At 55.5% G+C, this 24,618-nt stretch overlaps 12 protein-coding genes across 12 annotated transcripts; 6 read left to right on the forward strand and 6 right to left on the reverse strand.

The window, feature by feature from the left end:
• Positions 1–65: 65 nt before the first annotated feature.
• On the reverse strand, positions 66–3,701 carry PHSY_003124 (tubulin specific chaperone cofactor; the record flags this gene model as incomplete). The annotated part of the gene is made up of 1 exon (XM_012333745.1): positions 66–3,701. One exon carries the CDS (start codon positions 3,699–3,701, stop codon positions 66–68), a length of 3,636 nt encoding a protein of 1,211 aa, XP_012189135.1.
• Positions 3,702–4,114: 413 nt separating this feature from the next.
• PHSY_003125 (hypothetical protein) lies at positions 4,115–4,987 on the forward strand (the record flags this gene model as incomplete). Its single annotated transcript, XM_012333746.1, has 1 exon — positions 4,115–4,987. The coding sequence occupies one exon, from the start codon at positions 4,115–4,117 to the stop codon at positions 4,985–4,987; it is 873 nt and encodes a 290-aa protein (XP_012189136.1).
• A 63-nt stretch (positions 4,988–5,050) lies between these two features.
• Positions 5,051–6,097, reverse strand: PHSY_003126 (hypothetical protein; the record flags this gene model as incomplete). The annotated part of the gene is made up of 1 exon (XM_012333747.1): positions 5,051–6,097. One exon carries the CDS (start codon positions 6,095–6,097, stop codon positions 5,051–5,053), a length of 1,047 nt encoding a protein of 348 aa, XP_012189137.1.
• Positions 6,098–6,521: 424 nt separating this feature from the next.
• On the forward strand, positions 6,522–8,411 carry PHSY_003127 (hypothetical protein; the record flags this gene model as incomplete). Its single annotated transcript, XM_012333748.1, has 1 exon — positions 6,522–8,411. The coding sequence occupies one exon, from the start codon at positions 6,522–6,524 to the stop codon at positions 8,409–8,411; it is 1,890 nt and encodes a 629-aa protein (XP_012189138.1).
• Positions 8,412–9,602: 1,191 nt separating this feature from the next.
• On the forward strand, positions 9,603–12,075 carry PHSY_003128 (hypothetical protein; the record flags this gene model as incomplete). Its single annotated transcript, XM_012333749.1, has 3 exons — positions 9,603–9,789; positions 10,715–10,808; positions 11,997–12,075. The coding sequence occupies 3 exons, from the start codon at positions 9,603–9,605 to the stop codon at positions 12,073–12,075; spliced, it is 360 nt and encodes a 119-aa protein (XP_012189139.1).
• Positions 12,076–12,142: 67 nt separating this feature from the next.
• On the forward strand, positions 12,143–13,843 carry PHSY_003129 (potential general amino acid permease; the record flags this gene model as incomplete). Its single annotated transcript, XM_012333750.1, has 1 exon — positions 12,143–13,843. The coding sequence occupies one exon, from the start codon at positions 12,143–12,145 to the stop codon at positions 13,841–13,843; it is 1,701 nt and encodes a 566-aa protein (XP_012189140.1).
• A 429-nt stretch (positions 13,844–14,272) lies between these two features.
• Positions 14,273–17,515, reverse strand: PHSY_003130 (hypothetical protein; the record flags this gene model as incomplete). The annotated part of the gene is made up of 1 exon (XM_012333751.1): positions 14,273–17,515. One exon carries the CDS (start codon positions 17,513–17,515, stop codon positions 14,273–14,275), a length of 3,243 nt encoding a protein of 1,080 aa, XP_012189141.1.
• Positions 17,516–18,130: 615 nt separating this feature from the next.
• Positions 18,131–18,774, forward strand: PHSY_003131 (hypothetical protein; the record flags this gene model as incomplete). Its single annotated transcript, XM_012333752.1, has 2 exons — positions 18,131–18,212; positions 18,311–18,774. 2 exons carry the CDS (start codon positions 18,131–18,133, stop codon positions 18,772–18,774), a joined length of 546 nt encoding a protein of 181 aa, XP_012189142.1.
• Positions 18,775–18,870: 96 nt separating this feature from the next.
• On the reverse strand, positions 18,871–19,923 carry PHSY_003132 (hypothetical protein; the record flags this gene model as incomplete). The annotated part of the gene is made up of 1 exon (XM_012333753.1): positions 18,871–19,923. The coding sequence occupies one exon, from the start codon at positions 19,921–19,923 to the stop codon at positions 18,871–18,873; it is 1,053 nt and encodes a 350-aa protein (XP_012189143.1).
• A 231-nt stretch (positions 19,924–20,154) lies between these two features.
• On the reverse strand, positions 20,155–21,888 carry PHSY_003133 (glycosyltransferase; the record flags this gene model as incomplete). Its single annotated transcript, XM_012333754.1, has 1 exon — positions 20,155–21,888. One exon carries the CDS (start codon positions 21,886–21,888, stop codon positions 20,155–20,157), a length of 1,734 nt encoding a protein of 577 aa, XP_012189144.1.
• A 423-nt stretch (positions 21,889–22,311) lies between these two features.
• Positions 22,312–23,502, forward strand: PHSY_003134 (SNARE protein syntaxin; the record flags this gene model as incomplete). Its single annotated transcript, XM_012333755.1, has 1 exon — positions 22,312–23,502. The coding sequence occupies one exon, from the start codon at positions 22,312–22,314 to the stop codon at positions 23,500–23,502; it is 1,191 nt and encodes a 396-aa protein (XP_012189145.1).
• Positions 23,503–23,610: 108 nt separating this feature from the next.
• On the reverse strand, positions 23,611–24,224 carry PHSY_003135 (hypothetical protein; the record flags this gene model as incomplete). Its single annotated transcript, XM_012333756.1, has 2 exons — positions 23,611–23,685; positions 23,781–24,224. 2 exons carry the CDS (start codon positions 24,222–24,224, stop codon positions 23,611–23,613), a joined length of 519 nt encoding a protein of 172 aa, XP_012189146.1.
• Positions 24,225–24,618: the final 394 nt, after the last annotated feature.

Raw genomic sequence — 24,618 nt, forward strand, 5'->3', positions numbered from 1 at the left:
TATTGTTTCCAAGATGCGATCCAGGAGATGTCGTTGTGAGTAGAGTGTGTTACCGAAAGACGACATCACTCCAGGACGCGAGGCAAGGCAGTTGTGACGACCCGTATTGCCTCGACATCCGCACCTGTCGTCGCCCCCCACTTGGTGTCCAGGAGTGCAGCCTCCAGCTCTTCCCATACTTGCATTTTGCTCTTGCCTTCACTCTCGTCCTCCCCTTCTTCCGCGTCATCGAAACTGCAGCTCGACGACAAAACTGCGTACAGCTGTTCCGCCATCTTTACTCTCACCGTCGGGAAAGGATGACCCAAAAACACCTCTGACGCCTTTCTGAGGATCTCCACCAAATCGTCCTTATCGCTTTCACAGCTTTTGATGGCAAGAACAGCATTCGCAGCAAGCGTAGCGCTCACCACCACCCTCTGAACCGCCTTGATCTTCGCCACGTTGGTCATGGTCATCTTCAGCCATCGAATGAGAGCGTCTCGTTCCAACCCGCCCTGCGAGGCTCCATTTTCGAGTAGCAGGTTGACGGTGGTGGTGCAGGGGATAAAGATGCGGTTGTTGCCAAAGTTGGACTTTGCGAGCTGGAAGAGATCGTTGAGGAGTGCGGTCAGAGGGAGGGTGGTAGAGGCAGAGGTGGTGAGGGAAGTCAGAGCGGGACCGATGATACGTTCGCCGAGATCGGATTTGGAACCGACGCTGACGATCAAGCCTTCCAATATGGGTGTCCGGTAACGTTCGATAACTAGCAGATGGCAGATTCGAGGGAAGGCCTGTCGTGGATCTTTCAGTCTCATCCCGACCACACCGTCTTCTCCCGTTGTCAGAGCTTCGCTGCCAAATGCGTCGGCAACAACATCGTAGCCGAGCGGTTTACATCCCTGTTCTGCATCCCCGTATGCATGATAGACTTCGAGCACACTCAAGCCCGCAGCATGACGAACATGATCAATCCTCTCAGCCGCCTGTTTCCACATGCCTCCCACTGCATCCTGAAACAGCTCTTGCAGCAAAGGTTGTCTCCTTTGCCGACATAAGATCAGGATCTGCTTCAAACCCGAAAGAGAGCTGAGTCGTACCCACGAGCCTACGTCGCCTCGCTGGTCCGTCGAATAATCTTGGAGTCCCGTGAGCAGTGCCCGTATGACGCTTTCGATGAGATTCGGGTTGAACGTGGAGCGAGAGGAGATCAGAGCACGTGCGATGCTGTCACTGGCGTTTCGACGGACTTCGATGTTCGGCGAGTACAACTCGTTTCGGATTGTCTTGGTGCTTGGTGTACCCAGAGCGATCAGATGTTCGACCACGGGGACGAAGAGGTCGTCGTGCAAGGAAAAGTCGAGCGCACCAAGAAGAAGCGCATTGCTCTGCTGTTGTGGAATGGTCAAGCTGGACCAGTTGTCGAGGGTGGAGCGGATCTTGGTGGAGAGGTTGACGACGGTGCTGAGCTGCGAGATAGCTTCGGCTGCAGCGATGTGGACCGGCTCTTCTTGACGTGCAAGTGCGAGGTTGATGACCTTTTCCCACGTCTGGGACTCGTTCGGCGAGGCAGTCGTCGTGTGAGAGAAGGAGCTGCCGATCAGCTGGCAAGCTGCTTGCAGGATAGATGCTGCGCCGAGCGAGCGAAACACGGTGGGTCGCACTGCATCGAGCAGATCAAAGCAGGAAGCTCTGACTTTGCTCGCTGCCACCCCGTCTGTGCTTGTTCGGGAGATCCGACACACTTCCGCCAGGGTCAACAGCGTCCCATGAAGCACTGCATTATCGGAGGTACCGATACGCTTACCTAGGCGCACTGTGATTTCTGGCAACAGCGACTCTGCATCATGCATAGCGATACGCGCCACAGCCTGCGCACCCAGCCCACGCATCGCAGGATCCCAGTGCACCGTCACGATCTCTATCAGATGATCCAACAGATATTCTCTGTACTCTTCGAATGCAGCGACCTTGATCGCGCATTCGAGGAATGCATTCCTCCGCACACTTACGGCGTAGAAATCCGTCATCCGTATCACATCGATTCCGTGTGGGAATAGAGCCAGCCTGCCGACTGACTCTTGAAACGCTGCACTGGCAGCCCGTCGGATCGATACGTCCCTGTCGAGTGTCGCAACTGCGACTAACCGCTTTGCTAGGTCGAGGGCGTGCGGTCGAATTGATTCGGTGTCGTTCGACCTAGCCAACGCCCAAACAACATAGCAGGCTGCGTCACGGACATTGGCGCCTACTGAATGTGCTCCTCTTCGAACATCAAACAGCAGCGCTTTGAGGATCCATGGTAAGGCTTCCGACAGCGTTTGAGCAAACAGTAGGCCGCGCCGTGAGAGTTCGGCTAGGGCCATACATGCGCCTTGCCAGGTGTGTTCGGAGACAGAGCTGAGATCCCTTGCACCGCTGTAAAGGTCTGGAATGTTGATGTGGAACAGCGAGACCATGGCGTCAACGACTTGATCGAGGAAAGACGTGGGAAGACGATCGCAGATTCGGGCAAGTCCTTTCGCCGCGCTGTATCGAACCACCGTGTCTTTATTCTGGAGCGCTTCGATGAGGTAAGAAATCATTGACTCAACCTCTTCCGGGGTGTCGGATTCGTCTTCGTCATCATCATCCAGTATTGCTGGGGTCGAGGGAGTGAGATGACTGACGCTGGCGCCGAGAACGTGATACTTGTTCGCATACCGTCGGTTTCGGGGTCGGAGCAACTTGAGCGCCAATCTGCTGTTGAGCTTGGTCTGGTACTTGGTGATCAAGCCGTTGCTGGCAAGGGCAGAGTGAGTGGGAGCATCATATGCGTCGAGGAGTTCTTGGATCGAGCTCAGATGCTTGAGCACAAAGGCAGACTCGCTCGTCTTGAGTACTTCGCATAGCGCTTGAAGGATGCCGGTCGCGCGAAAGGGACTGAGTCGTTCGCTCTGCAGCGCTTGCAGGCTCGATGCCAAAAAGTCACCAAAGTGGTCTTTGAGTTGAACGTCGCTTCGCTGGAAAAGGCGTCCGAGGACGACTGCAGCGGCATCACGCTCCTTTCCAGGACTTGCGATAAAGTACGCTGCTACTGCAGCGATCCTAGACGCAGTCGTCTTGATGCCATCGACAGATCGATCGAATTTGGCCAAGTCGAACGGGATCATGCAGATCAGCGATAGCCACAGTAGACAAACGTATCGTAGCTCCCAGCACACTGCAGCCGTACTGTCCGGTTCATCCTCGCACAGTCGCTGAAGCTTCTCGAGGAACGACAGCGTTGCTGGAAGATCGGCAACTTCGTGTGGAAAGTAGTGGACGATGGTCTTGTAGCCTCGTACTTTGGTGTAGGCGTAGACGAGCTTGCTCTGACGAGTCACAGCCTCCGGCGTCAGCCGATGCTGCGCCTCACCGCCGTTGAAGCTGACATTAGAACGCACGTGTCGCTGCAGAGATTCGACTGGCGGCAGGACGATACGTTCAAGGTAGGGATCCAGTAAGTTGGACTGGTCTTGGTATTCGTCAAGGATGGCGATCAGTTTCGCGAGAACGTCATCCTGGGTGACCGACGGGGTCGAGGGAGTTGGTGGCGTCGGGTGGCGCGTGCTCGTGCCAGGTGCAGAAGGTACAAGGATCGAGAGGAGTGAGAGGTACTCCTGTGCCTTGTCGAAGCGGATGAGCTCCTTCTCCTCGATTACTGCCGAAGGATCCTCGACATGTGGCTCTGATGAAGTCATGAGCAAGGGTGCCCGCCAGGCTTTCCGGATCAGCTGCCGATGCTTATGCGCTGAAATACGAAACAAGGGTCTCCGGCGGCCGAGCGGCCTTGATCGAGTCAGGAAACGGTCGATATAAGTTGAGGTGTTGGAACAAATCGTGACAAAGTGTTGGTCTTCCGCGCAGCAATCTTCTCGTGCCCTGCCGCGGAGCAACGCGAAAAAAAGGCCCCGAACTGCTTATAGCCGACGCCGGGTCGGATTTCATGGACCCTGAAGTTCATTCGCTGCTCCTTTGCTTCCGTTGGGAGCTGTAGCAGCTCAAGTATATACCGCAGAGCTCACTGCCCGTACAGCCTACCTCTCCTTCCTCCACCACAGCGAGAAACACATCCACAAAGTGGCTCAGAGCCTCTCGAGCAACCCTAGCCAAGATGTCCGACGCTCGAAACAGCCAGCTGATCACCGACGCCAACAAGGCTTTCTATGAGCTCACTGCCGCCGAATACGACAACATGGGCCGGGGCATGGTAGTCGAGGTTGCCAAGACCAATGCCGCCAACATCCTTGCCCGCGTCCCCAACATCGGCTCCTCAATAACAGAGCTGATGGACTTTGCCACTGGTACCGGCCTGCTCGCCATGCTCCTCGCCCCACGTTGCAAGTCAGTCACGGCCGTTGATCAGTCGGAAGCCATGATACAACAGCTACAGAAGAAGCTCGAAGCCCAGTCGGACGCAGGAGAGAGGATCGACAATATCGTCCCCATCGTCAGGAACATTCTCGACGATTCTGTTCCGAGCGCGTTGCAGAAGTTTGACGTCATAACTTGCACCAACTCGTATCACCACATTCCTGAGCCGGAGAAGGTGACTCAGGTGCTGGCTAGCTACCTCAAGCCAGGCGGATACCTCGCCGTTGTCGATCTGATCAAGACGGAAGAATCAGCCGAGTTTCACAACGCTCCCAGGACTTTCGAGCGAGAGGATGGGTCCCATAAGCAGGTCGAAGAGTTCGGTGCAAAGCCGGCGGATGAGCACCAAAGGGACACAGCAGCACATGGACACGAGAGTCACCACGGTCATCAACACCATGAACAATCTCGCCATCATGGATCCTCTAGCGGCCACAAGACGCACAAGCACGAGCACGTAATAGCACATAGAGGCGGTTTCACTGACGCAGAGATGGAGGGCTTCTTCTCTGCAGCTGGTCTCAAGTTGGTCAACATGGGCAAGTCGGCACAGTTTGTGAAAGACGGCAAAACCTACGACAACTTCCTCGCCATCGCTCAGAAAGCTTTGTAGCGGATAAGTCGAAGAATTCCGAGCAGCGTGCTGTACAACGACCCTTGTGAAAAACGCAAGACATCATGGATATGAATCTAGTACCTCGTCCTTGCTCTCAAACCACGGCTGTGATCCCTTCTCCAGTGCAGCTTTTACATCGGGCCTGTCCTTGATCTCGCTCCACTTTGGACGTTCGAGCTCGTAGCCGACGCTCGTACGAGCGTACTGCAGCCCACCAATTCGAGTGACGGGAAGAGTCTTACTGGCGTCTACAGCTCCTGTCTCCGGATTGATGGTATCCTTTCGAATGTGCAGCACCTTTACTCGGCCCAGCACTAACGTGGTAGTGTGCTTGCTGTCGGTGTTGTGGATGTCGCGCGTGTATTCAAGCTCACACTCCATCGACATGGGTGCTTCTTTCACCCTCGGCGTCTGGATGGCTTTGCTCTTGACTGGCGTCAGTCCAGATAGCGCGTATTCGCTGGTACCGGTGGGACAGTCGACGGAGGCAAAGTTGAGCGCCTCTGCGTACGGCTCGGATGAAGAAGAGATGGAGAATTCTTTGAGACGCTTGATGTTGTTCTCGCTGTCCTTTCTCCTGTTCTCTCCGCCTCCGAACGAGATCATGACCATGGCGGGATCGTGTGAGACCATTTGGTACCAGCTGATGGGTGCCAAGTTGGGCGAGCCGTCTTCATTGAGAGTCGTGACCAGTGCAACGGGACGAGGTGCGATGGACGAAATCATCAGCTTGTACATGGTGCCAGAAGAGACTTTGGTCTTGCCCACTTGAATCACGTGGAACTTGGCATCGTCAGCTCCAAATCTTGCTGAGGCGGGGTGCGAGTTGAGCCCTTGCCCAGCTTTGAAATTCACATCCGGAGCCTTGGTGAGGGTGTAGGACAGAGAGGGGTCAAATTCGGGTCGTTTGGCTTCTTCCTCTTTGAAGGGTTTGTACTTGGATCCGCCTCCAGCGCCTGCGCCGGGCACTCCGTATGTATCGCTGCTGCCGGCTTGAGATGACATTCTTTGATTCGTGGTGAAAGTCAGGACGGAAGAGAAGCGTGCCCCTCGACTTGACGAGTTGTACAAAAGAAGTTGCCGCTCAATCTCCGCTACTTCCGACATGTGGAGGAAATTGCGGCATCCATGGGCTTCGAGATTCTTGCACTAGTCGAGGCTAGCACGTCGCTCCCTCATGATTAGTGTTGGACCCTCAAAACTGAGGTGTTGGGGGGTAAGGGCTCCTCAAGGTCCCCAAAGTGAGCCTCAGCTAATACTTCATAGCCATGACTTCTTACAATGTTGCGAATGAGGGAAGCTCGACAAGGTAGAAGAACGCACGGGCCCTGCCTGTCGGCTTCGGATTTCGGAGACGGGGAACGCGGCTGGGGCTGAGTACGAGTGGAATTTTTTGGTCTTTGACAAACCCGGTTACTGCACACATCAAACGGACGGATCTTCGTCCTCGTCAACACCACCATACATCCTCTTTGGCTTCGTCGCTGCAGGAAAAAGGACAGGTCAATAGAGAGGTGGTCGTCGGCTTGCCATGTCGGTCCTTCACTGGGTGGTGTTGGCTATCGTCGCATACTTGGCCAACGCTCAGTACCAGCGCATACAGTTTTCACGCAAGAAGGCTGAATTCGTTCGCGATCGCAGACGTGCTGCTGGTATCCCAGATGACGACGTTCGGCCCTTTGCTGTAGCTCGAGCGGATGCCCTCTCGCGTAGATCCCAACAGAGGCGGGACGAAGCTCTATCAACGCCCGTCAAGAAACGCAAGAACAGCATGGGCTCGTCTAAGTCCCAGGCCAGCATCGACCACGAAGCCGCAACTCGGCTGTCAGGTATACCTGGCACATTACCGGGCTATCTCAAGGACAGCCTGCAATCTCAACCAAAACGAACCCATGAATACGGGGCTTCGCGCACGGCGACAGCGACTTCCGTACGCAGTCCGTCTTCGGCCAAAGTCTCAGGCTTGAAGACAGACTCGCCTCAAAGAGCAATGAAACGGCACCATTCCCAAACGCAATCTGAAAGTGCATCAGCATTCTCGAATCTTTCGAAACACGACCGCGAAGGCAGTCCGACCGCCCAGCGTGACCGACAGCGTCGCCGCAAAGCATCACCAAAAAAGCTGCTACCGAATTCGGACCAGGGCAAAGCACATGACGTCTCCATTCCGGGCGACTTTGGCCCCCACGAGAGCACCACAGACGAGGACATGTCTGATGCATCATCGGTGTTCTCGGCTAGTCACGGCAGCTCGGCAGCCATGGATGAGGACGAAGACGATGGCGGCCAAGCATCACCCTCTGAAGCTGAAAGCAAACATAGGATCAGTCAACGCCGTGCGGCACCTCTCCGAAAGCTTCAAACAGCAGCACGCGCTACCGCCAAGAAGCGCGAAGCGGATGAGCTCGATACTTCGGACACCGAAGCGAGTCTCGATTCCACCTACGACGACGAGTACGCTCATTCGCAACCTCACAGCTCCAAGCGATCAAGAACCGTGAATAAGGACACAGATCCGAGCTCATCTCTCGACTTCGATATCGCGCTTCCCGAGGAAGCCATGGTCGATTTCGATCCCGCTCACTACGATGCCACCTCAACCAAGAGTAGTGGCTCTGGGTCGCAAAACAAGCGTCAAGCCGACACGTCGGACGACCGCCAACCAGGCGAGGAGTGGACCGACTTTGAAGGTCTTCGTTGGCGCATCCACCCAGAAACGCACGAATTGCAGCGATACAGCGACGTGCTCGAGTGGCGATCCAAGTATCGCATGCCGCGCGATTCAATCCACCCCATGGCGAGGGAATCGCACCAAGTGGTGGTGCACAAGTGGCTGACAAAAGCAGAGTGGGAAGACGCAAAGGCGAAGAAACTACTGTCATTCCAAGAGCCTGAGCGATTGGCAGAGAAAGAGAGACTGGACAAAGAGGAGGCTGAAAAGATGCGACGAAGGCTAGAAGTGCTGGCGAAGATCCGGCAAACATCGTCACCGAACAAGCGTATCCAGTCGTACCTGGCGCAGCGACAGCTGCAGCACAAGCTGTCGCAAGGCGATATGAGTGGTGACGTCTCGATGAACACCTACACAACCAACGACACGAATGGCGATGCGGCGAGCATGTCCATCGACTCGGCGTCGGTCGTTGGCGCGGACGGAGCAACACCAAGCAAACCGAGGTCGAGGCGAATCTCGCTGCAGACCAGAATGACGCCGATGAGGGGTGCCGAAGTAGGAACTGGACGCGAATCGGGTTCGACATCGGGAGTGTCGTCTCCTACGGAAAGTCCGAATCGACGGAGGGGAAGTCCACTGGCATCACCGTATCGTTCCATCGCCTATCCAAAATCGAAGAAGGGATCGTCGGGCACCTCTTCGCCGTTAGTTACTTCCACATTTCCTTCCACACAGCCTCCTCTGTGAATGATGTCTGTTCCTGCATTTGCAATTGACACATGTCGAAACACCTTGGCGCAACCCTTGCTTGACTTCCAAAATCATTATGCCTCACTTGGCGTGTGGTATGCCGAACCCAGATAGGGTCGGGGGTGAGCAATATCGGAGGAGGCGAGATTCTGGGTTTGGCGCTTGGCAAGGATTCTGATGGCGTGATTCCGAAGGCTGCATTATCTGCCTTGTGGGGTTGGTCAATCACATTCGTTTGACGCATCAGCAGGTCGTGATTGGGACGATTGCAATGATAGGCGAAGCATGGTAAAAGGGGGAGAGAAGAGTAAGGTCGGGAGAGTGGACGGAAGACCGGATCGGACATAGCGGCGAGGACCGCAAAAGCCGTGCCAAGTGTTAATGCGATGCATCTAGCCCGGATCTGTCCGTGGATGAGTTCTTAGCGGTCGCAACCAAACATGGTTGGAGTCAATTCGACAAACTGTGCATGTTACAGTGCTACCGTTCAGTGAATGTGTGAGGACTGGACTTTTGAGAAACATGTCGGCCATGTCAAAAATGGCAAGTTGTCTTGCATCGACGACGATTGCGACACTAGTCGGTGGCGGTGGGTCGCGCCTACGTCGAGCCTTCTAGTGCCGCGTTGCTTTCGACTGGGTGTCGGTTGCCAAGCTTTTTTACACGCTTCGGAGGAGGCTGTTCCATCGGTAGGTTGCCCCCGTCCCTCTTCTTGGCATACACAAGGTCATCGTATTCGATTTGGCCTCGACGTCCACATCACGAGCTCGTCGGAAAGCCAAGCGGCGGCAACAGAAGGCTGGTTCCGACCACCGGCAATCCCACGGGAACTATCAACTCTTTTGGCGCCGCTTGTTGGTTCCCCCACCTTTGAGAAGAAGTTGCATCCAGTTGTACTTCCTCATCAGGTCTCTTGCACTCTCACCTGACCGCGCAGGTCGTCCTGTCAGCTCACCACAGGCACCGTTCCACGGACCTCAATGCGAGTGGCACACGCAAATGTGCTCGAAGTAGGTCGACATCGCGTTGTGGGGCTTGACACGATCCTAGTCGACCAGCCGTCCTCATTGCCGGACTGATACCCGGAGGTATACGTCTCAACCGCCCTCTCCCCGCGATGAAGCACTCCGTCTGCGACCAGATGCCTTTGCTCTCTCTTAGAGCTCCCGGTCTCGTGCAGCTTTCTCGATGCCAGAGCTGACTTTTCCCCTTGCTGTGATACATCGGATTGCGGCCGTTGTGGCGTTGATCCGAGCGCCCGCCTCAGGCTTGCCGAGCTGGTCGGACAAAGTAGGACTGCGATACCCCACACCTCGAGCGGCACCTCGTCTTGGCCGGGACAAGCTGAAGACATCACACACAGCAAATAAGCGAGGTCGGTTATGAGATCCATATGCGAGGATGTGGATATCGCGAAGCACATGACGAGCTCATGTTTGTCGTACCGGTGACTGCGTCGTGGCAGAGAATTGGATCTTGACGTTCGAACGCGACACAAGGGGAGGCAAACTCCGCAGCTTGCACTGGCGATCCCACATCTTCCAGCTTCTGCAGCAGCAACAACGAGACCGCCGCGAAATGGGGAAGCGAAGTTCGCAAATCAACGACGCAGATTAGGCTCGAGACGAGTGACCCGGGCTCCGCCTTGGATTGCCTTCTTCTGGCACGATTCGAAACCCCGCTTCGGGAATTTCTTTTGCCCTTCATACTGCCAATCGCAACGCAACGACGGGGGCCAACGCCAATTGATAATGTCGCAGCGAGGCTCACGATAGGAGAACCAATGAGGTCAGTTGGACGTCATAGTCAGTATATCCGACATCGTCGACTCGCGAAGAAAACTCGCGCAGTCAATTGTGTGGAATCGTTATCTATCGAAGGTGAGACTACCGCAGGACGATGGTTCACGTCGGTGCCCTTCCGAGATTGAAACACCGTCATTAGGCCAGGAACCAATAGGGCTTTGATTTTCTGGTTCCGGCGTGAGGGTGTCACGCGCGCGCTGCAGGCTGTGGGGCAGATGAAGGTGGGACAGGTCCAATCAGAGAGCGTTCTGGACAGAGCATTTCAAATTGGGGGTCGCGAAGAGTTCGAAATCGCAGCGGAGCACGGCTGGGCCCTTGGTCCAATTTCGTCTTGGCAGAAATGCCACGGCCCAACCATTGAGGAGCTGCGCTTTATCGTGTTCCACACACTTGCGTCTGCTTAGAGTTGGCGCCTATCTGCATGAAACTTGGGATCGGCCTTCTCCACCGGATCCTGTCTCACGTCTCACCCTCTCTCACTCTTTTTCGATGCAGTTGGCCGCAACTACGGCCCCAACGCCAGTGTGTCATACCTCCCCGCCCTCGTCTGCAAGACACCTTCGGCTGCTCGCCGACAGCCACCAATGAGGTGAGGCGAATTTTCGGTCAATGGCCGTCCAGCGCAGAATGCACGCGAGCACGACTCACAAACTACTGATTCACAGAGCGCAGGCTGATCGAACCGGCTCGTGCTTGGACCGAAGGCTTCCGTCACGCCCGGTCCTTCGATCGTCCAACCTTGGTTGTCGTCCACGCTCATTTGGACGAGGGCTGCCCACCACAGACATCGAGCCTCGAGGCCATGTACAAGTACCGCCATCTGATCGCTTTGCCTTTCTTCTTGACGCTCGACCCAGATTTGTCAACCATTGAGCGCCCGTAACCCTCCCCACCCTCGTTATGCTCTCACTTACGAAGTCATCTCGGCTTCCCCCACGAGACTCTCGCCGCTATGTGACATGCATCAGTACAGTACAGCACTGTTCCTCGCGCTCTGGCAGATGAAGAGCAGAGCCTGGTCAAGACATAATTATACGGACGGGTGCGAACGGGTGCGTTGTTCGGAACATCGCCGACTCACAGTCGTTGCTATCTTGAACGGATGCTGATAAAAACAAAAAATAAAGTAAATCAAATTAAATTAAACCAAAAAGTTAATTTTTCTTGAAGTAGAGGCGAAATGCTTGAGCCATTCCTCTTTTCCTTATCAACGCATCCGCTGATTCGCTTGTCACTCTGACCACTTCGGATCCATTCAAAATGCAAACACAGGCGGAGTCTGGACAATGGGTCTTCTACGCCGTGCTTTTCTGCATGTGCCTGACCGACAGTCCTCCTTCCCCTTGTGGCCGCGCAGTAGCCCCACAGCGCAAGTCTCGCTGCCCAATCGCACTCTGCCCGGAATATTCGAAACTGCCTCGAGTGAGTAGCTGGATGTGTCTGACCGTCTTCCTCTGGGAAAATGTTGCAGACCCAGTGCCTTGCCTGCACCTCCGCCGTGCGTGGTTGTCGGGTTGCTAAATTCTTCCGAATTTTGGCTATCTCTGGTTGGCTGAATGGTGGTGGATGAAATCAGATGCGTGCCGCCACGTTACGCTGTGCATCCCCCTCATCTGCGCAAGAGTCGCCGCCCGACATGATTGTGCAGCAACGCCTGTGCCTGTGGTAAACGTCGCGGATTCTGTGATTGATAACTGTCCAATTTGGCTACCCGCCCTCAAGCCTGTCCGCATATAAACTCCTCGTCCTCGTCCTGGTATTCTCCTCCCCTCGACAGGATCCCCTCCATCCACGCCTCAAGACGCATCCTCACTTTGCGCTTCTCGCCCCTCTTCGTACACCTTTTGGGCTCTTGATCGCGTCGTCACACCCCTTCGAATTTCGTCCCTCCTATCTCCCTGAACAGCGTGCTCCACAGCCAACATGGGTGCCTGGAACAACTTTGTCGATGGCTTCAAGCCTGATGTCACCGACGAGAGCGCCTCGGACTCAGCTCCTGCCTACGCCGAGAAGGACTCCAAGGACTACGAGTCCAACGCTGTTGCCGGTTTCAAGGACCCCAACACGGAGGGCGGCCTGAAGCGCCGCCTGACCGGTCGTCATGTTCAGTTCATCGCTCTCGGTGGTTCAATCGGTACTGGTCTCTTCATCGGTTCTGGTGGAGCTCTCGCCACAGGTGGTCCCGGTTTCTTGATGATCGATTTCATCCTTATCGGTGTCATGCTTCTCATGGTCGTCATGGCCCTCGGCGAGATGGGTGCCATCTTCCCCGTCGCCGGTTCCTTCGCTGCTTACTCCACTCGCTTCATCGACCCTGCCGTTGGTTTCGCCATGGCTTACAACTACTGGCTCCAGTGGCTCATCGTTCTTCCTCTCGAACTCGTCGCCGCCTCGATCGTCATCACGTACTGGGATCCCAGCGAGGTCGTACCCAGAGGTGTTTGGGTCGCTCTCTTCCTTATCATCATCACCATCATCAACTTATTCGGTGTCCGTGGCTACGGTGAATTCGAGTTCTTCGGCTCGCTCATCAAGGTGCTCGCCGTCATCGGATTCATCATTGCGGGTGTCGTCATCAACGTCGGCGGTGGTCCCGACGGCAAGTACTACGGTACCGAGACGTGGCGCGACCCTGGTGCATTCAACAACGGATTCAAGGGCTTCTCTTCCGTGTTTGTTACCGCCGCTTTCGCTTTCGCAGGAACCGAGCTCATCGGACTCGCCGCTGCCGAGACGGCCAATGCGCGCAAGGAAATCCCCAAGGCCGCCAAGCAAATCTTCATGCGCGTCACCATCTTCTACGTCGTCTCGCTTCTCATCGTCTCTTTCCTCGTCCGCAGCGACAACGACCGTCTTGGAAGCGGTGCCTACGATGCCAGGGCTTCGCCTTTTGTGATTGCTTTCAACCAGGCAGGCGTCAAGGTGCTTCCAAGCATCATGAACGCCGTTATTTTGGTCTCGGTGCTGTCGGTAGGAAACTCTGCCGTCTACGCCGCTTCGCGAACGCTCCAGGCAATGGCTTCCATCGGACAGGCTCCCGGCTTCTTCACCTACATTGACAGGCAGGGTCGACCTCTTCCTGCAGTCGGGCTCTCGCTCATTTTCGGTCTGCTCGGTTTCCTCATCTACGCTGGTGAGAACGCTCGCAACTTGACTTTCAACTGGCTTCTTGCCATCTCGGGTCTCTCGACCATCATCAGCTGGCTCTGCATCTGCATCTCCCACGCCCGCTTCCGCCAGGCATGGGCGCGTGCCGGCCACACGCTCGAGGAGCTGCCTTGGAAGTCGCCCTTCGGCATCTGGGGTTCGCTCTACGGTGCCGGCTTCAACGTGCTGGTCATCATCTTTACCTTCTACGTTTCCGCCTTCCCGATCGGTGAAGGTGGGATGTCTGCCACAGACCGCGTCAACGCCTTCTTCCAGGGTTTCATCTCGGTCCCCATCGTCGTCCTTGTCTTCTACCTGCCTTACAAGTTCATCAAGCGCTCCAAGTATGTCAACATTGAAGACATTGACATCAGCACTGGTCGCCGTGACCCTGTCCCCGTCGAGGTCCTCCGCCGCGAGCGCGAGGAGGCCGCTGCCCAGCCTATCTACAAGAAGGTTTGGAACTTCTTTTTCTAAAACAAGCTCACGATTTGATGCTGCATCTTGTAAATTTGGAACCTGTCTGGTTCTTCCTCAGCAACATTCTTCTCGGCGCTCGATACCTGGCCCTATCTTCTTGTACAACTTATGATAATCACACGGGATTTTCATTTTTCATTCTCACACTTGGCGACGCTGTCTAAACCGAATGAGTTCTTGCGTGATGAGCGCTGCCGTGAATGTGCCTGAAGAGCCTCATTGGTGGATAGCACAGATGCGGACGCTGTCACGAGCAAGTACAGGCCTGCCGCAGCCGTCATCATTCGAGATTAGATTTGGGATTGAAAGCCAGATACGAACGAGTGGGAACGGAGCCGTGTACAACACCATTGCAGCTTCCTAAGACGATACATTACTGCGCCGCTTCGTTCATCCGATAACCCCGCACGCGTCCACCCCGTCCGCTCAGAATCGTGGCAACTTGCCCAAGCTCTGATCCTGCAGATAATCACCGATCGCCGCCAAATCGTTCCCCTTTGCCCTCTTCAGATACCACCTCAACGTCGTCTCGTCCGCATCGGGCAGTATATCGCCCAACTTGACCAATGCTTCCCTGAACCCTGCATCCTCCTCCACGTCCGTCGATGAGCCTCTTCGTATCCTATCCCGAACACTTGTGTACGAAAGACTCGATCTCAGACCTGCGTTACCGGAGAGCCTCGGTGAAGTGGAGGAGGTGGGATGCGAGGAATCGTGATTTGAGCTCGTGGTTGGAGAGGCAGCAGAGACGTCGCTTGCTCGTCGATTTGGGGCGCTCAGCAGGTCGGGGGAGGGGTAGTCCGGGATAGGAGATCGTGGTCCGGTGGCGTGTTGGGTGGAATGAGAGCCGCTGCTGAAACTGCCGCCTCCCAGGCGTGAGACGAAGGTGGGGCCGGAACCGAAACCTCCCGTGAGAGGTGTGATGGGCGTGATGGGTGTGATGGGGGTGGGGGGTGCTGCGATGGGTGTGACGCTCTGAGCGGACCCGGTTCGAGCCATCGCGTTCGGCGCGCGTGGTCCCATCGGTGCTCGATGGGTTGTGGTCGTTGGCGCGGCTAACGGCGACGAGGCTGATTTGGCGTCTCGAAGCGGCGCAGCCAACGAACTCTCCGCACCTGTTGCACCCGCACCTGCACCCGCAGCCAGCCCTAGCCCCACCGCACTCGTCGCTGGGCTCTCCTGACTCTGAGTCGAGTGACTCGTCTCAAACGTATCCGTACTAGGCCTTGCTCCCGGCATGCTCCCCACTACACCACCCGGTGAAACCCCACGGTTGCGACTGTTTGCCAAATACGCCCTCGACCCACCGGCCGCAGCAGCAGCCGACGTAAGCGATGCTGGCACCGCTGCCGGCGGCTGCGTCTTCTTACTTCCCCTCCTCCCCAATCCTCCAAAGAGGCGATTGCCTCCCATTCCGGCGCTCCTCGACGCGGTCAACGTCTCAGCCGTCGCGGAGGCGGGGATGGATGCAAACGAAACGATCGAGTTCGACCTCGGCTGCTGCTGCTGTCCCTGATTCTGCACGACCCCTGGATACGGCAGAGCAACGACCTCCTTCACCGGACTCTCCGCCATCGTCGGCATGACGCTGACGATCTCCTTCGCCTTAGCCCCATCCCCTCGCATCGGGAAAGTCATGTCCGAACGTATCGAGTCCGCATACGATCCCTCGTTCCTCACATGCATCGACCTCGGCAGCGTACCCTGGGCCATCCACTCGTCCCCTTGCTTGATCGGACGACTGGTCTGCTGATGCTGTGCAGGACGTTGCACCACCTGCATCCACAGGCTCAGCCGGGTCTCCAGGTGCAGCAGCTCGTTTGTGAACTGCGCGTAAGTTCGAGCGCGATCCCAGGAAGACTGTCGCCTCTTGTCGCTGTTGATGCTGCTGCTGTTGAAGGATTTTGGCATGGGTATCGTTTTACCGTACACTTCGATCCGGCTGGGTGGCGCGGTGGCAGAACGCTGCGGCGTGTACCCTGATTGCGCAGAACGTGGGTGAACAGGAGACCCAAGAGGGGGTGTCGCGAGCGACTGATTCGAATGGATTGCGGGCAAGAAATGCCCCTTCGTCGGTGTCTGCGGTGCGTATCTCGCCGGCGACGGCAAAGGACTCGACCTGACAGCCTCCGGACCGGCACCTGTAATGCTAGCCAAGCTCTTTGCCGAAGGCAGTGATGTCGGCAACTGCGGTCGTGCTTCTTCCTGCGCTTTGGCAGGCGGCATAGGGGTTGCAAATTCGTCATCCGCCGATAGCGTCTCATCTCCAAAGCTGAGATCGTTCATAGCGTCGTCCACGGCGTCCGTGAGATCCTCTATACTCGTAGCTGGTTGATCCGCATTCGCAGCAGGTGCAGCCAGGTGTTGATGAGATGATGACGCCGCTGGTTCGTCGTAAGTAAAAGCACCCTCCAGCCCGGAATCGTGTGAATAGTCGGAAGGTGCCGATCGCTCCGAAAGAGACGCACGATCGCTAGGTAGCACCGCTTCACGCTGCGACATACGTCGCGGATTGCGCATCGGACGATCTCTCGAATCGACACTGGTACGAGCACCGCTTTCTTCGGCAGCCACAGCCGTTGCCGAGGAAGCAACGTCTCGCATGTGCAGAGAAGCACCCTTTCTCGGACTGCTCGTTGCACTTGCAGGCTGCTGAATGGTGGCAGAAGCTGATGGAGGCGACGCCGCCTCGCCTTGCTGCTTGCGCAGCCTCGCGCGCTCTCTGGCTTCCTTGAGTGTGCGCGGACGAGACTCATCCGCCTCGGCGAGCAGCTCTTGCTCTATCCGCTTCTGTTCATCGAGACTTGGTTCGTGCGAACGTCTTCCAGCACTTTCCCTGTCCGTCGATGCGATCTCGTCTACAGCTTGAAGTGCGGCGCCTTTGATAGGAGCTGTCTGAGATGTCGAGTCACTCAAATCAAGACGACCAGGCGCATCTTCTCGTGAGACGCGCGATGATGTAGCGGCAGAACCGGTGCGAGCGTGGTCCCCTCCAAAGTCGGCGCTGCTATGTCGTTGCGGGATCTGGTCCGAGACAGGTTGACCCAAGCTCGACCGGGAGGCTGCATGTCTCGACCTTGCTGTGGCGATGCTTTCTGACAGTGAAGGGCTGGGAGAGATGGTGGAGCCATCCTGGATGACGCTGCTCGTACGCCTTGGAACAGGTGGAGAGGGCAGGGCGTTGGAAAACACCTCTTCTTCGTCAGGTTCGTCAGCTCCTGCAGCTGCACCAGTACCACTGTTTTGCAAAACGGGAGCCTCGATGGTCCTGTCGGCTGACCGGTCGTAAGCGCTGTGCGAAAAGGCACCAGGCATCTCATCCTCGTCGTAGTGAGAGCCATCGCTATCGTAGCTGGGTGCCTGCACTCCGATGCGAGGTGGCTGCTGCAGAGAAGGAATAGTGTGCTTCGAAGACGCGGCCTCGTGTGCGGGTTGAACGCTACGCATAGCATCGATGTCGAAACCGATCATGGAAGCGCGTTTGCTTTGCGGGCCAGACCCTGATTCAGAGGCAGAAGCTGTGGTCCAGATGGAAGCGTTACTATCGCTAGGAGGCATCGAGAAGCCTATTGTTGGGGCTGATGCGTCTCGACTTGGCGTATCAAAGCCGCGCGTGGTAGCGAGGGCAGATGCTCCGGCATCGGAATGAGCGGATGTCGTTGGTTGCATTGGTGTCGAGGAAGTTGTTTCCTTAAAGGGTGTATCGAGGGAACCCGGAATCGAGTTCGGTGAACGCGCATAGAGATCGAGCAGGCTTCCGTTCGAGACGACCGAGCTTCCGTCCGTTGAGAAGTACGAAGCGCCATAAGGAGCTGCAGATAGACTGGCACCCGTGTTGGCTCGACTCCTCGCAAGGACGTCCTTGGCTGCCGCCAACGATGCCGATGCATCGGCAGGGTTCGCCATTTTGTAGCCTGAGATACCTGCGCTTTGCTCTTCGGAATAAAAGGATTCTGTGTTAATGCCTGTTTTCGCTGAAAAGACTACAGCCTAGCTAGCTGGAGCGATAGGCATGGTCGTCTGCGGAGATCGTTTGAGATCGTGCTTTGGTGGTATGGAAGGGAAGCAAAGCAGAGTATTGGTGCGACGTCTACGCTGAGCCGTGCGTTGCGTGTGAATTATCCGCTTGTGCGATTAACTATTTGCCGAGGCATGAACCAATGGACCCTTTAATATATGTCTAAATGAGGCATCAAAAGTCAAGCTTCTCCTTGACATCCGGTATACCTTCCAGCACCTCATCTGCATCGTCTGGATCGCATTATATCAGCACGAGTCGGCAGCATGATCGAAGGCACTGACATCAACGACAAGACGGCGGCGCAAGCATGGCAATCCAGGAAGTCTTCCTATCCGAATCTAGACGGTGAGCCTGCCCTTGTCCAAATTTCAGCTTCAATGAATGCATCATGACTGACACTTGTATCTCCCTGAGACACGCCTTCCTCTCGCCCATAACGACAGTGCTCATCCAGCCAGACGAGTACATGCTCGCTCGTCTACCACCGACTTCCTCAATACCACAGCCGATACTCGAGCTTCTGTCAGCACCCACCGGCTCTTCCAAAAAATCGTTTTTCTGCACAGTCTCACGAACTCAAAACGAGCTCAGCATCCTCGTCTCGACAGCAGCAGAGCGAAGCTGGTCGGTTCTCAAAGCGGAGCTTGCGCCTGGCGATGGAAAAGGAGAGGATGATGGCTACGGAGTGGATGGACCGTGGAGAGCATTCCGAATCAGGGGCCCGATGCAGTTTCATCTGGTAGGCGTACTTCTTGAGTTCAGCAAGTGCCTGGCGCAGCGCGACATCTCTATCTTTGCCGTTTCGACGTGGAACACGGACTACATCTGCGTCAAACAGAATGACTTTGAGAATGCATGTAAGGCCCTCACGGAGGACGGATGGAACGTTGTCGGCCAAGATGAGTAGATGCAGACATGCAAACACAATCACAAGGCCAAAAGTTAAAAGAGAGAGTGTCATATGTGAACCCTCGGTATTAAATACTGCTAGCTGAGCAAAAGCTTACTTCTTGCGATCGTGTATCGTATAGTTTCCATACTCCTTCTTCGGATCGTACACCTCCCATCGGCTGTACGGCCAAACATGCTTGTTGCGATTGTAAAACGACCTCTCCACCACCTTTCCCGCATGTGACTCGTCCTTCTCCACGCTCGCATCCGCCACCAGACGAATGTCATCGTGCACGTCAAAATTGAACAGCGGACCTGATTTGCCCCTCGCCTTGTTGACGATGAAATCGTAAAAGCTGTAGTGGTGCGGAATGATGAGATCCTCCTTGATGTACATCATGCTGTCCACGGATATGCCGCGTAGTTCGGAGACTTGCTGTCGACATTTCTCGAGAAAGTGCGCGATGGTGTCACCCTTCTTGCACAGGACCGTTTTGCGGTGTCCTGTGCCGTCCCAGTAGGAATAGGTGATTTCGACGTCCTCCTTTTTCATCTCTTCCTGTTTCTGAAGCCATTCTTGCCGCAATTCTTCGCGCATGCGTCGCTCTGCTTCTTCTCTGTCTCTGTCTGGAAGGAAGGATGTGTCGACATTTGGGTTCTTGAGACTCGTCTTCTTCGTGATAGGCACTAGGTCCTCTTCAAGATCATCCAGACCGTTGCCATTGACCGCGTTGTCGTCCGACCGTCTTTTCCGCTTGCCGTTTTGATCGGCCTTCGGTATTGACGGACCAGCACCGCCATCACCTTCCTCTTCATCGTCATACGCAAAAGACAACTTCGCACGTTCCTTCTTGGCCTTCTTGTTCTTCTTCGCCGCCTTCTCGTCCGCCTTGATCTCGTTCGTCCGTGCAGCCTCGCGCCTCTTCTCCTCTTCAAGTTCGGACCGAAGCTTTTGGAAATCCTCCAAGTGCACAAGACCAATCGTTGATTTCTTCAGAGCATCCTCCATCGAGTCGTTCTTGCCTACAAAGCGATCCGAGCCGGTACGGTTGCGTTCCGATTCCTTGACCAGGTCGGCTTTTTGTCGGTCAAAGTCCTCCATCATCTTGGCGCGGGCCTTCTCGTGCTTGCCTTGCCGGCGAAGCTCCGAGTGTGATTGTGACATGATGACTCTTTGCTTCAGCAGCCTCGCAGTAGGGTTCCGATAGTCGATGATGATGATGGTGATGAATGCCACGATGGAAGTTTCAAGGTTCGTCAACAGGGTTCACAAAAGTGTGGAGAAAGCTTCGGCACAAACACGGAAATCGGAACAACTTTCGAGCGGCAGAATTGAAATGGATTGAAATGTTAGGTTTGAATTGCTTCTCCCTCATCGCTGGCGAGCTGAATCGTTTCAAAGCTTGCGACGACACAACCATACGGACGGCTGCTTGACGACGATGATTGGTGAGGCAAGTCGTATCAGGGCGCCAAGCAAAGTCTCTTTGTCAGTGTCCGTTGAACTCAAGCTTGACGCAATCTCGCGTGGCAGCTTCAAGAGATCGCTCTTGATCTGCGAAATCGCTTTGCGTCGCAACCCTGCGAAAGACGAGATTGGAAAGGCGATCGGCTCAAAGAGCTGCCCTGTCTCGGCTAAAAGCTCCCCTTTCTGATCCTGAAGAGTACGACATTCTGGTGCTTCTGTGATGAGGTGTGTGAACGTCGACCACGCTTGTACCGCCTCGGGGCCTGAGACGGGCAGATCTTCGGTTTTGTCGTACACCCAGCACTCGTCCGAAGCGCACGAGGCAGGGAGCACCCCGCTGAATCGGTCCAAACGTGTCGACTGAAACAACGTCACTCCGGTCATAGCTGGCAGCACATCGATGTGGACCTTGATTGGTCTGCTTCCGTCTCCCTCCTGATCCAGCTGTTGATGCAAGAGCCTAAGAGCCTCGCCACCAGGGTAGTTGATGGAGCTGAGATAGCCCGTGAACCAGCTTAAGCCGAGCTGGAGCAGGAGGAGCGCTGAGAGCACGATAGTGCCTTGCCTGGAGCGCGTGAGCCTTCCAGCGCCGATTGCAGCTACGACGTTGAGGGCCGGCAAGGTGTAGAAGGCGAATCGCCACTCTTTGTGACCGAGCATGCTCAGTATAGCGACGTGTGTGGCTGCTGAGAGCAGCAGGAATCTTGCTCTCGCTTTGACGACCCCGCTCCGGTCTCGTAAGAGCTCGACCGCTCCAATGACCACGAGTGGACCAGTGAAGGCCAGAAGCTTGGGTATCAAGGACGTGGCGTAGGCATGCCAAGGGGAGACACCCCATTCGCTGCTCTTGCCATCGACCACATTGAACAGCAGAGCGTGCAGCTCGGGCCACAATGGCTTTGATTGATCGCCGGACGTGAGGTTGCGCAGCGACGAAGCAAGGATCCCGAAAATGCCTTTAGCCTGCGAGTTCGAGAGATCTTGCCAAAAGTACGTGTCTATCGCCATTGTCAGCCCGATGCTGAAAAAGGAAGAGACTATGCCCGTCTTGAGTGCAGCCCAAACACTGATCATGCGAGTCGCCAGAAGATAGAGTCCCACGGGTATGAGTGTGGCTGCAATCTCGAGGCGCAATACCACCGCGCTGAAAGTCAGGAACCAGATTGCCGTTCTCGCATCGCTCGAGACACGGTGCTTGTCCTTGTTGTTGGTGCCAATGCTGCGGCAGACCATAGCGAGAGCCACCGTCACGAGTGGCAAAGCGAGTGAATTGGGTATCGTACGACTCGCCCAAAATGCAAAGTGGAATTGCGCTGCCGTGACGATGAGGAAGAGGACGGCCTGCCGTCGCTCATTTTCTGACGTCGAAAGCCCATTTCCCTTCGCTGGTGACGATGCCGAAGCGAAGGTCTCTTGACAGAAGTATGCGATGGAGGTCACATTGACAGCTGCGAGACAGAGCCGTACAACCACTTGAACATCAGCGGAAGTCTTTACAACTCCGGCTATCCGCCAGAAGAGCAGGAACGGATAGGATAGAATGGCCAGCAAGAGTGGTCCGACGAACGAGCGCGGTACTGCTCCCGGAAAGACTTGGTGATCGTAGCGTGTCAAAGCAGAAGGCGCTATTCCGTAGCTGAGGATGTCGTGAACTGCCTGCATCGTGAAGCTCTCCTCGACTTTTGTGTATGGGCAAGACACCGTCCGCCACGTCACGAGTGCGAGCAGACAAGGCAGTCCGAGCAGCCAGACAAGGCTAACGTGACGATCCATCCTTGTCGCACGTTCCGTTTTACCATTCAGCGCCGCATAGCTGCCTGAGCTGTATGACTGATTGGGTTGATGGTTCTGATTGTAAGTTGCACGGGGTAGGGTGAAACAAGGTTAACGAACGCAAGCGAGCAGTTCTTCCTGACAGGCTGAATTTGAGCGCGGGCCATGCACGAGAAATTGGTTGTTGGAAAATGACGCTCGCTCGACTCCACATCACCTCCTACTTCACCACCAACTTCATCACCGCAAAGCAGCACAGCTCGCTCAGGCCTGCACTCGCGGTCAAGACCGAAAGCAAACACAACAGCATACATGGCGACTTTGCGAAAGGCTCGCGTGCCGCCAGCGACCGACTTGACCGCCGATTTCCACAGCCTCATCGCGCAACGACGGCAAGAGTATCCACCATCCTCCTCATCAGCACAGCCTTCTCGTGCGCTCAGACGCAAAGATCCACCAGAAAATGTGGTGAAAGCACACAAGCAGTGGCTCAGGCAGGCTTACATTATCCGCAAACACATCATTTCGCTACTCGGCTTCCTCTACTCGATACGTAGGAAGTACCTCGCCCTCGGCAAGGCTCGCACGCACCAGCTTCGCGCAGATCAGGATGGTACAGATACACCGGAAAATCAAGGTGATGAGGCAGGCTCTGCATTTGCAAAGTGGAAGGCTTTCACAGGGCCACTGAGCGATATGCAGAGGGACGAGATCGACTTTCAGGTCAAAGTGGTCATCAAACGATGCTTGGAGAGCATCAAGGAATTAGAAGCCGCAGAAGAAGCTCGTAAAAAGCATGCGCCCACAACACCAACAGCACTCTCGCCGCTCAACAGCCTACTCGCTCTATCTACAGCACGAGACTCTTCGACATCGATTTTGGCGTCTTCGCTCATCTCGGCACACCGCGCTTCGATCACGCAGTACCTGTCGACGCTCTTGTCAAAAGCGTCTGCGCTGCAGAGCGATATGCAAGAGGCGCGTCTCAGGGTGCAGCGCGAAAAGACAAAGTCGCTTGCCAACTCGAGGCCGCAACTGCAGCAGTCGGCCAACTCGGCTTCGGCATCCACAAGCGCAGCAGCTGCTCCAGCAGTGATTCGAGGCAGCGTGGGCGGCTCGTTCAACCCGGAACTCGACTCAGAGTCCAGCTTGGTCGGCAAAGACATCAGCGCCCAACTCTCGGCTTCGCAGATTGAAATGTTCGAAACGGAATCCTCCGAACTGATCAAATCGCTCGAGTCGGACCTAGCAGCCATCAGGAAGGCAGAGTCGAGGCTGTACGAGATCAGCGAGCTTCAGACGCAGGTGGTGCAGCAGCTGGAACAGCAGGGCGAGATCACGGATCAGCTGCTGGACGAAGCGATCGGCGTGGGTACTGAGGTGGGACGTGGAAACGAGGAGTTGCGCAAGGCGAGACAGAGGAGTCGAGAAGCAGACAAGTTTCTGTCCATCTTCTTGGTGGGAAGCGGTCTTGCTCTGCTGTTCCTGCATTGGATGGATTGAGTGGCGATGCTTGGTATCGGATCAATCTCAGAGCAGCTCGCAACAGCAGACTGAGACGTTTGGGCTGGTGCGCAATTCTGTCGAATGTGGTCGATTGAGAAGGTGACATTAAAGGCCGAGTTGTTCTTTTACAGAATCGCGGATGATCTTCTCGTACCCTTCGCGGTCGTCCCTGAACATTTTCTGTTGACGTGGAAGGGTCGGATGTATCAAAGTTGAGTCAATAGCCAATCACTTGCATCGCAACATCATCACCATCACTTCCAAAGCAAACTTACACAAGCATCAATGTTGGCACCGCTCTCGACATTGGGTTCGGCGAGCATGCTCAGTACGGAAAGCAAGATCTTCTCGATCGACTGGACCGGCGACCATCGTTCCGAGGAGGATTCGTACATATTTGGGTCGTCACCAGGTGCGTGAAGGATCGAGATGCAAACGAGACCGTCGGCGTAAACGTTTGGATGAAAGATGGGAGGCTCGAAGCGCATAGTTGGTGGTTCGAGCGGGTACGAGGCGGGGAAGGTGAGGCGGGCGGAGAAGACACCGCCTTCGAAAGGTGTGCCGTCAGGTCCAGGCACGAGCGCCTCCCATTCGAGGTAGTTGTCTTCGGAGATGGGACCTACGGCTGGGAAGAGTGTGTTTGGGTCGGTGGAGAGCTGCTTGTATTCGATGGTGAGGCGCTTGATCGCGGCGCTCGACGACGCTCGGCTGTTAAACATGTTGCGAAAGGATGCTGCTGATGGTTAGACCCTGACGATACTGACAATGCAAAGGTGATAATGAGGCGCGAAAGGGGAAAGCGTTGTGGTTGTTGAGAAACGTGTGTTGGTCCCGACTAAGTTATCGAGAGTCGGTATCACAAAGTGTTGGTGCGCGGCAAAAATAAGTTAAGCTGAACGCAACGATTGATGCGCCTCGAGCACGCTTTGTGTTGATCTCTTGCCAGGAATACTCAGGGCAACGTCACGTGGATGCGTCCCTTTTCCCAGATGTATTGGCTGAGAAAAAGGTGGTCTAACAACCAATATTGACACTTTTCGACGGCCGTTTAGACTGTGACCTTGTGCACGTTTTTGGTTCGGCAGCGGCAAGATGTCATGAGGTCACCCTTCT

This window comes from Pseudozyma hubeiensis, assembly GCF_000403515.1.
Source record: "Pseudozyma hubeiensis SY62 DNA, scaffold: PHS32, whole genome shotgun sequence".
In the NCBI taxonomy this organism is placed as follows: domain Eukaryota; kingdom Fungi; phylum Basidiomycota; class Ustilaginomycetes; order Ustilaginales; family Ustilaginaceae; genus Pseudozyma; species Pseudozyma hubeiensis.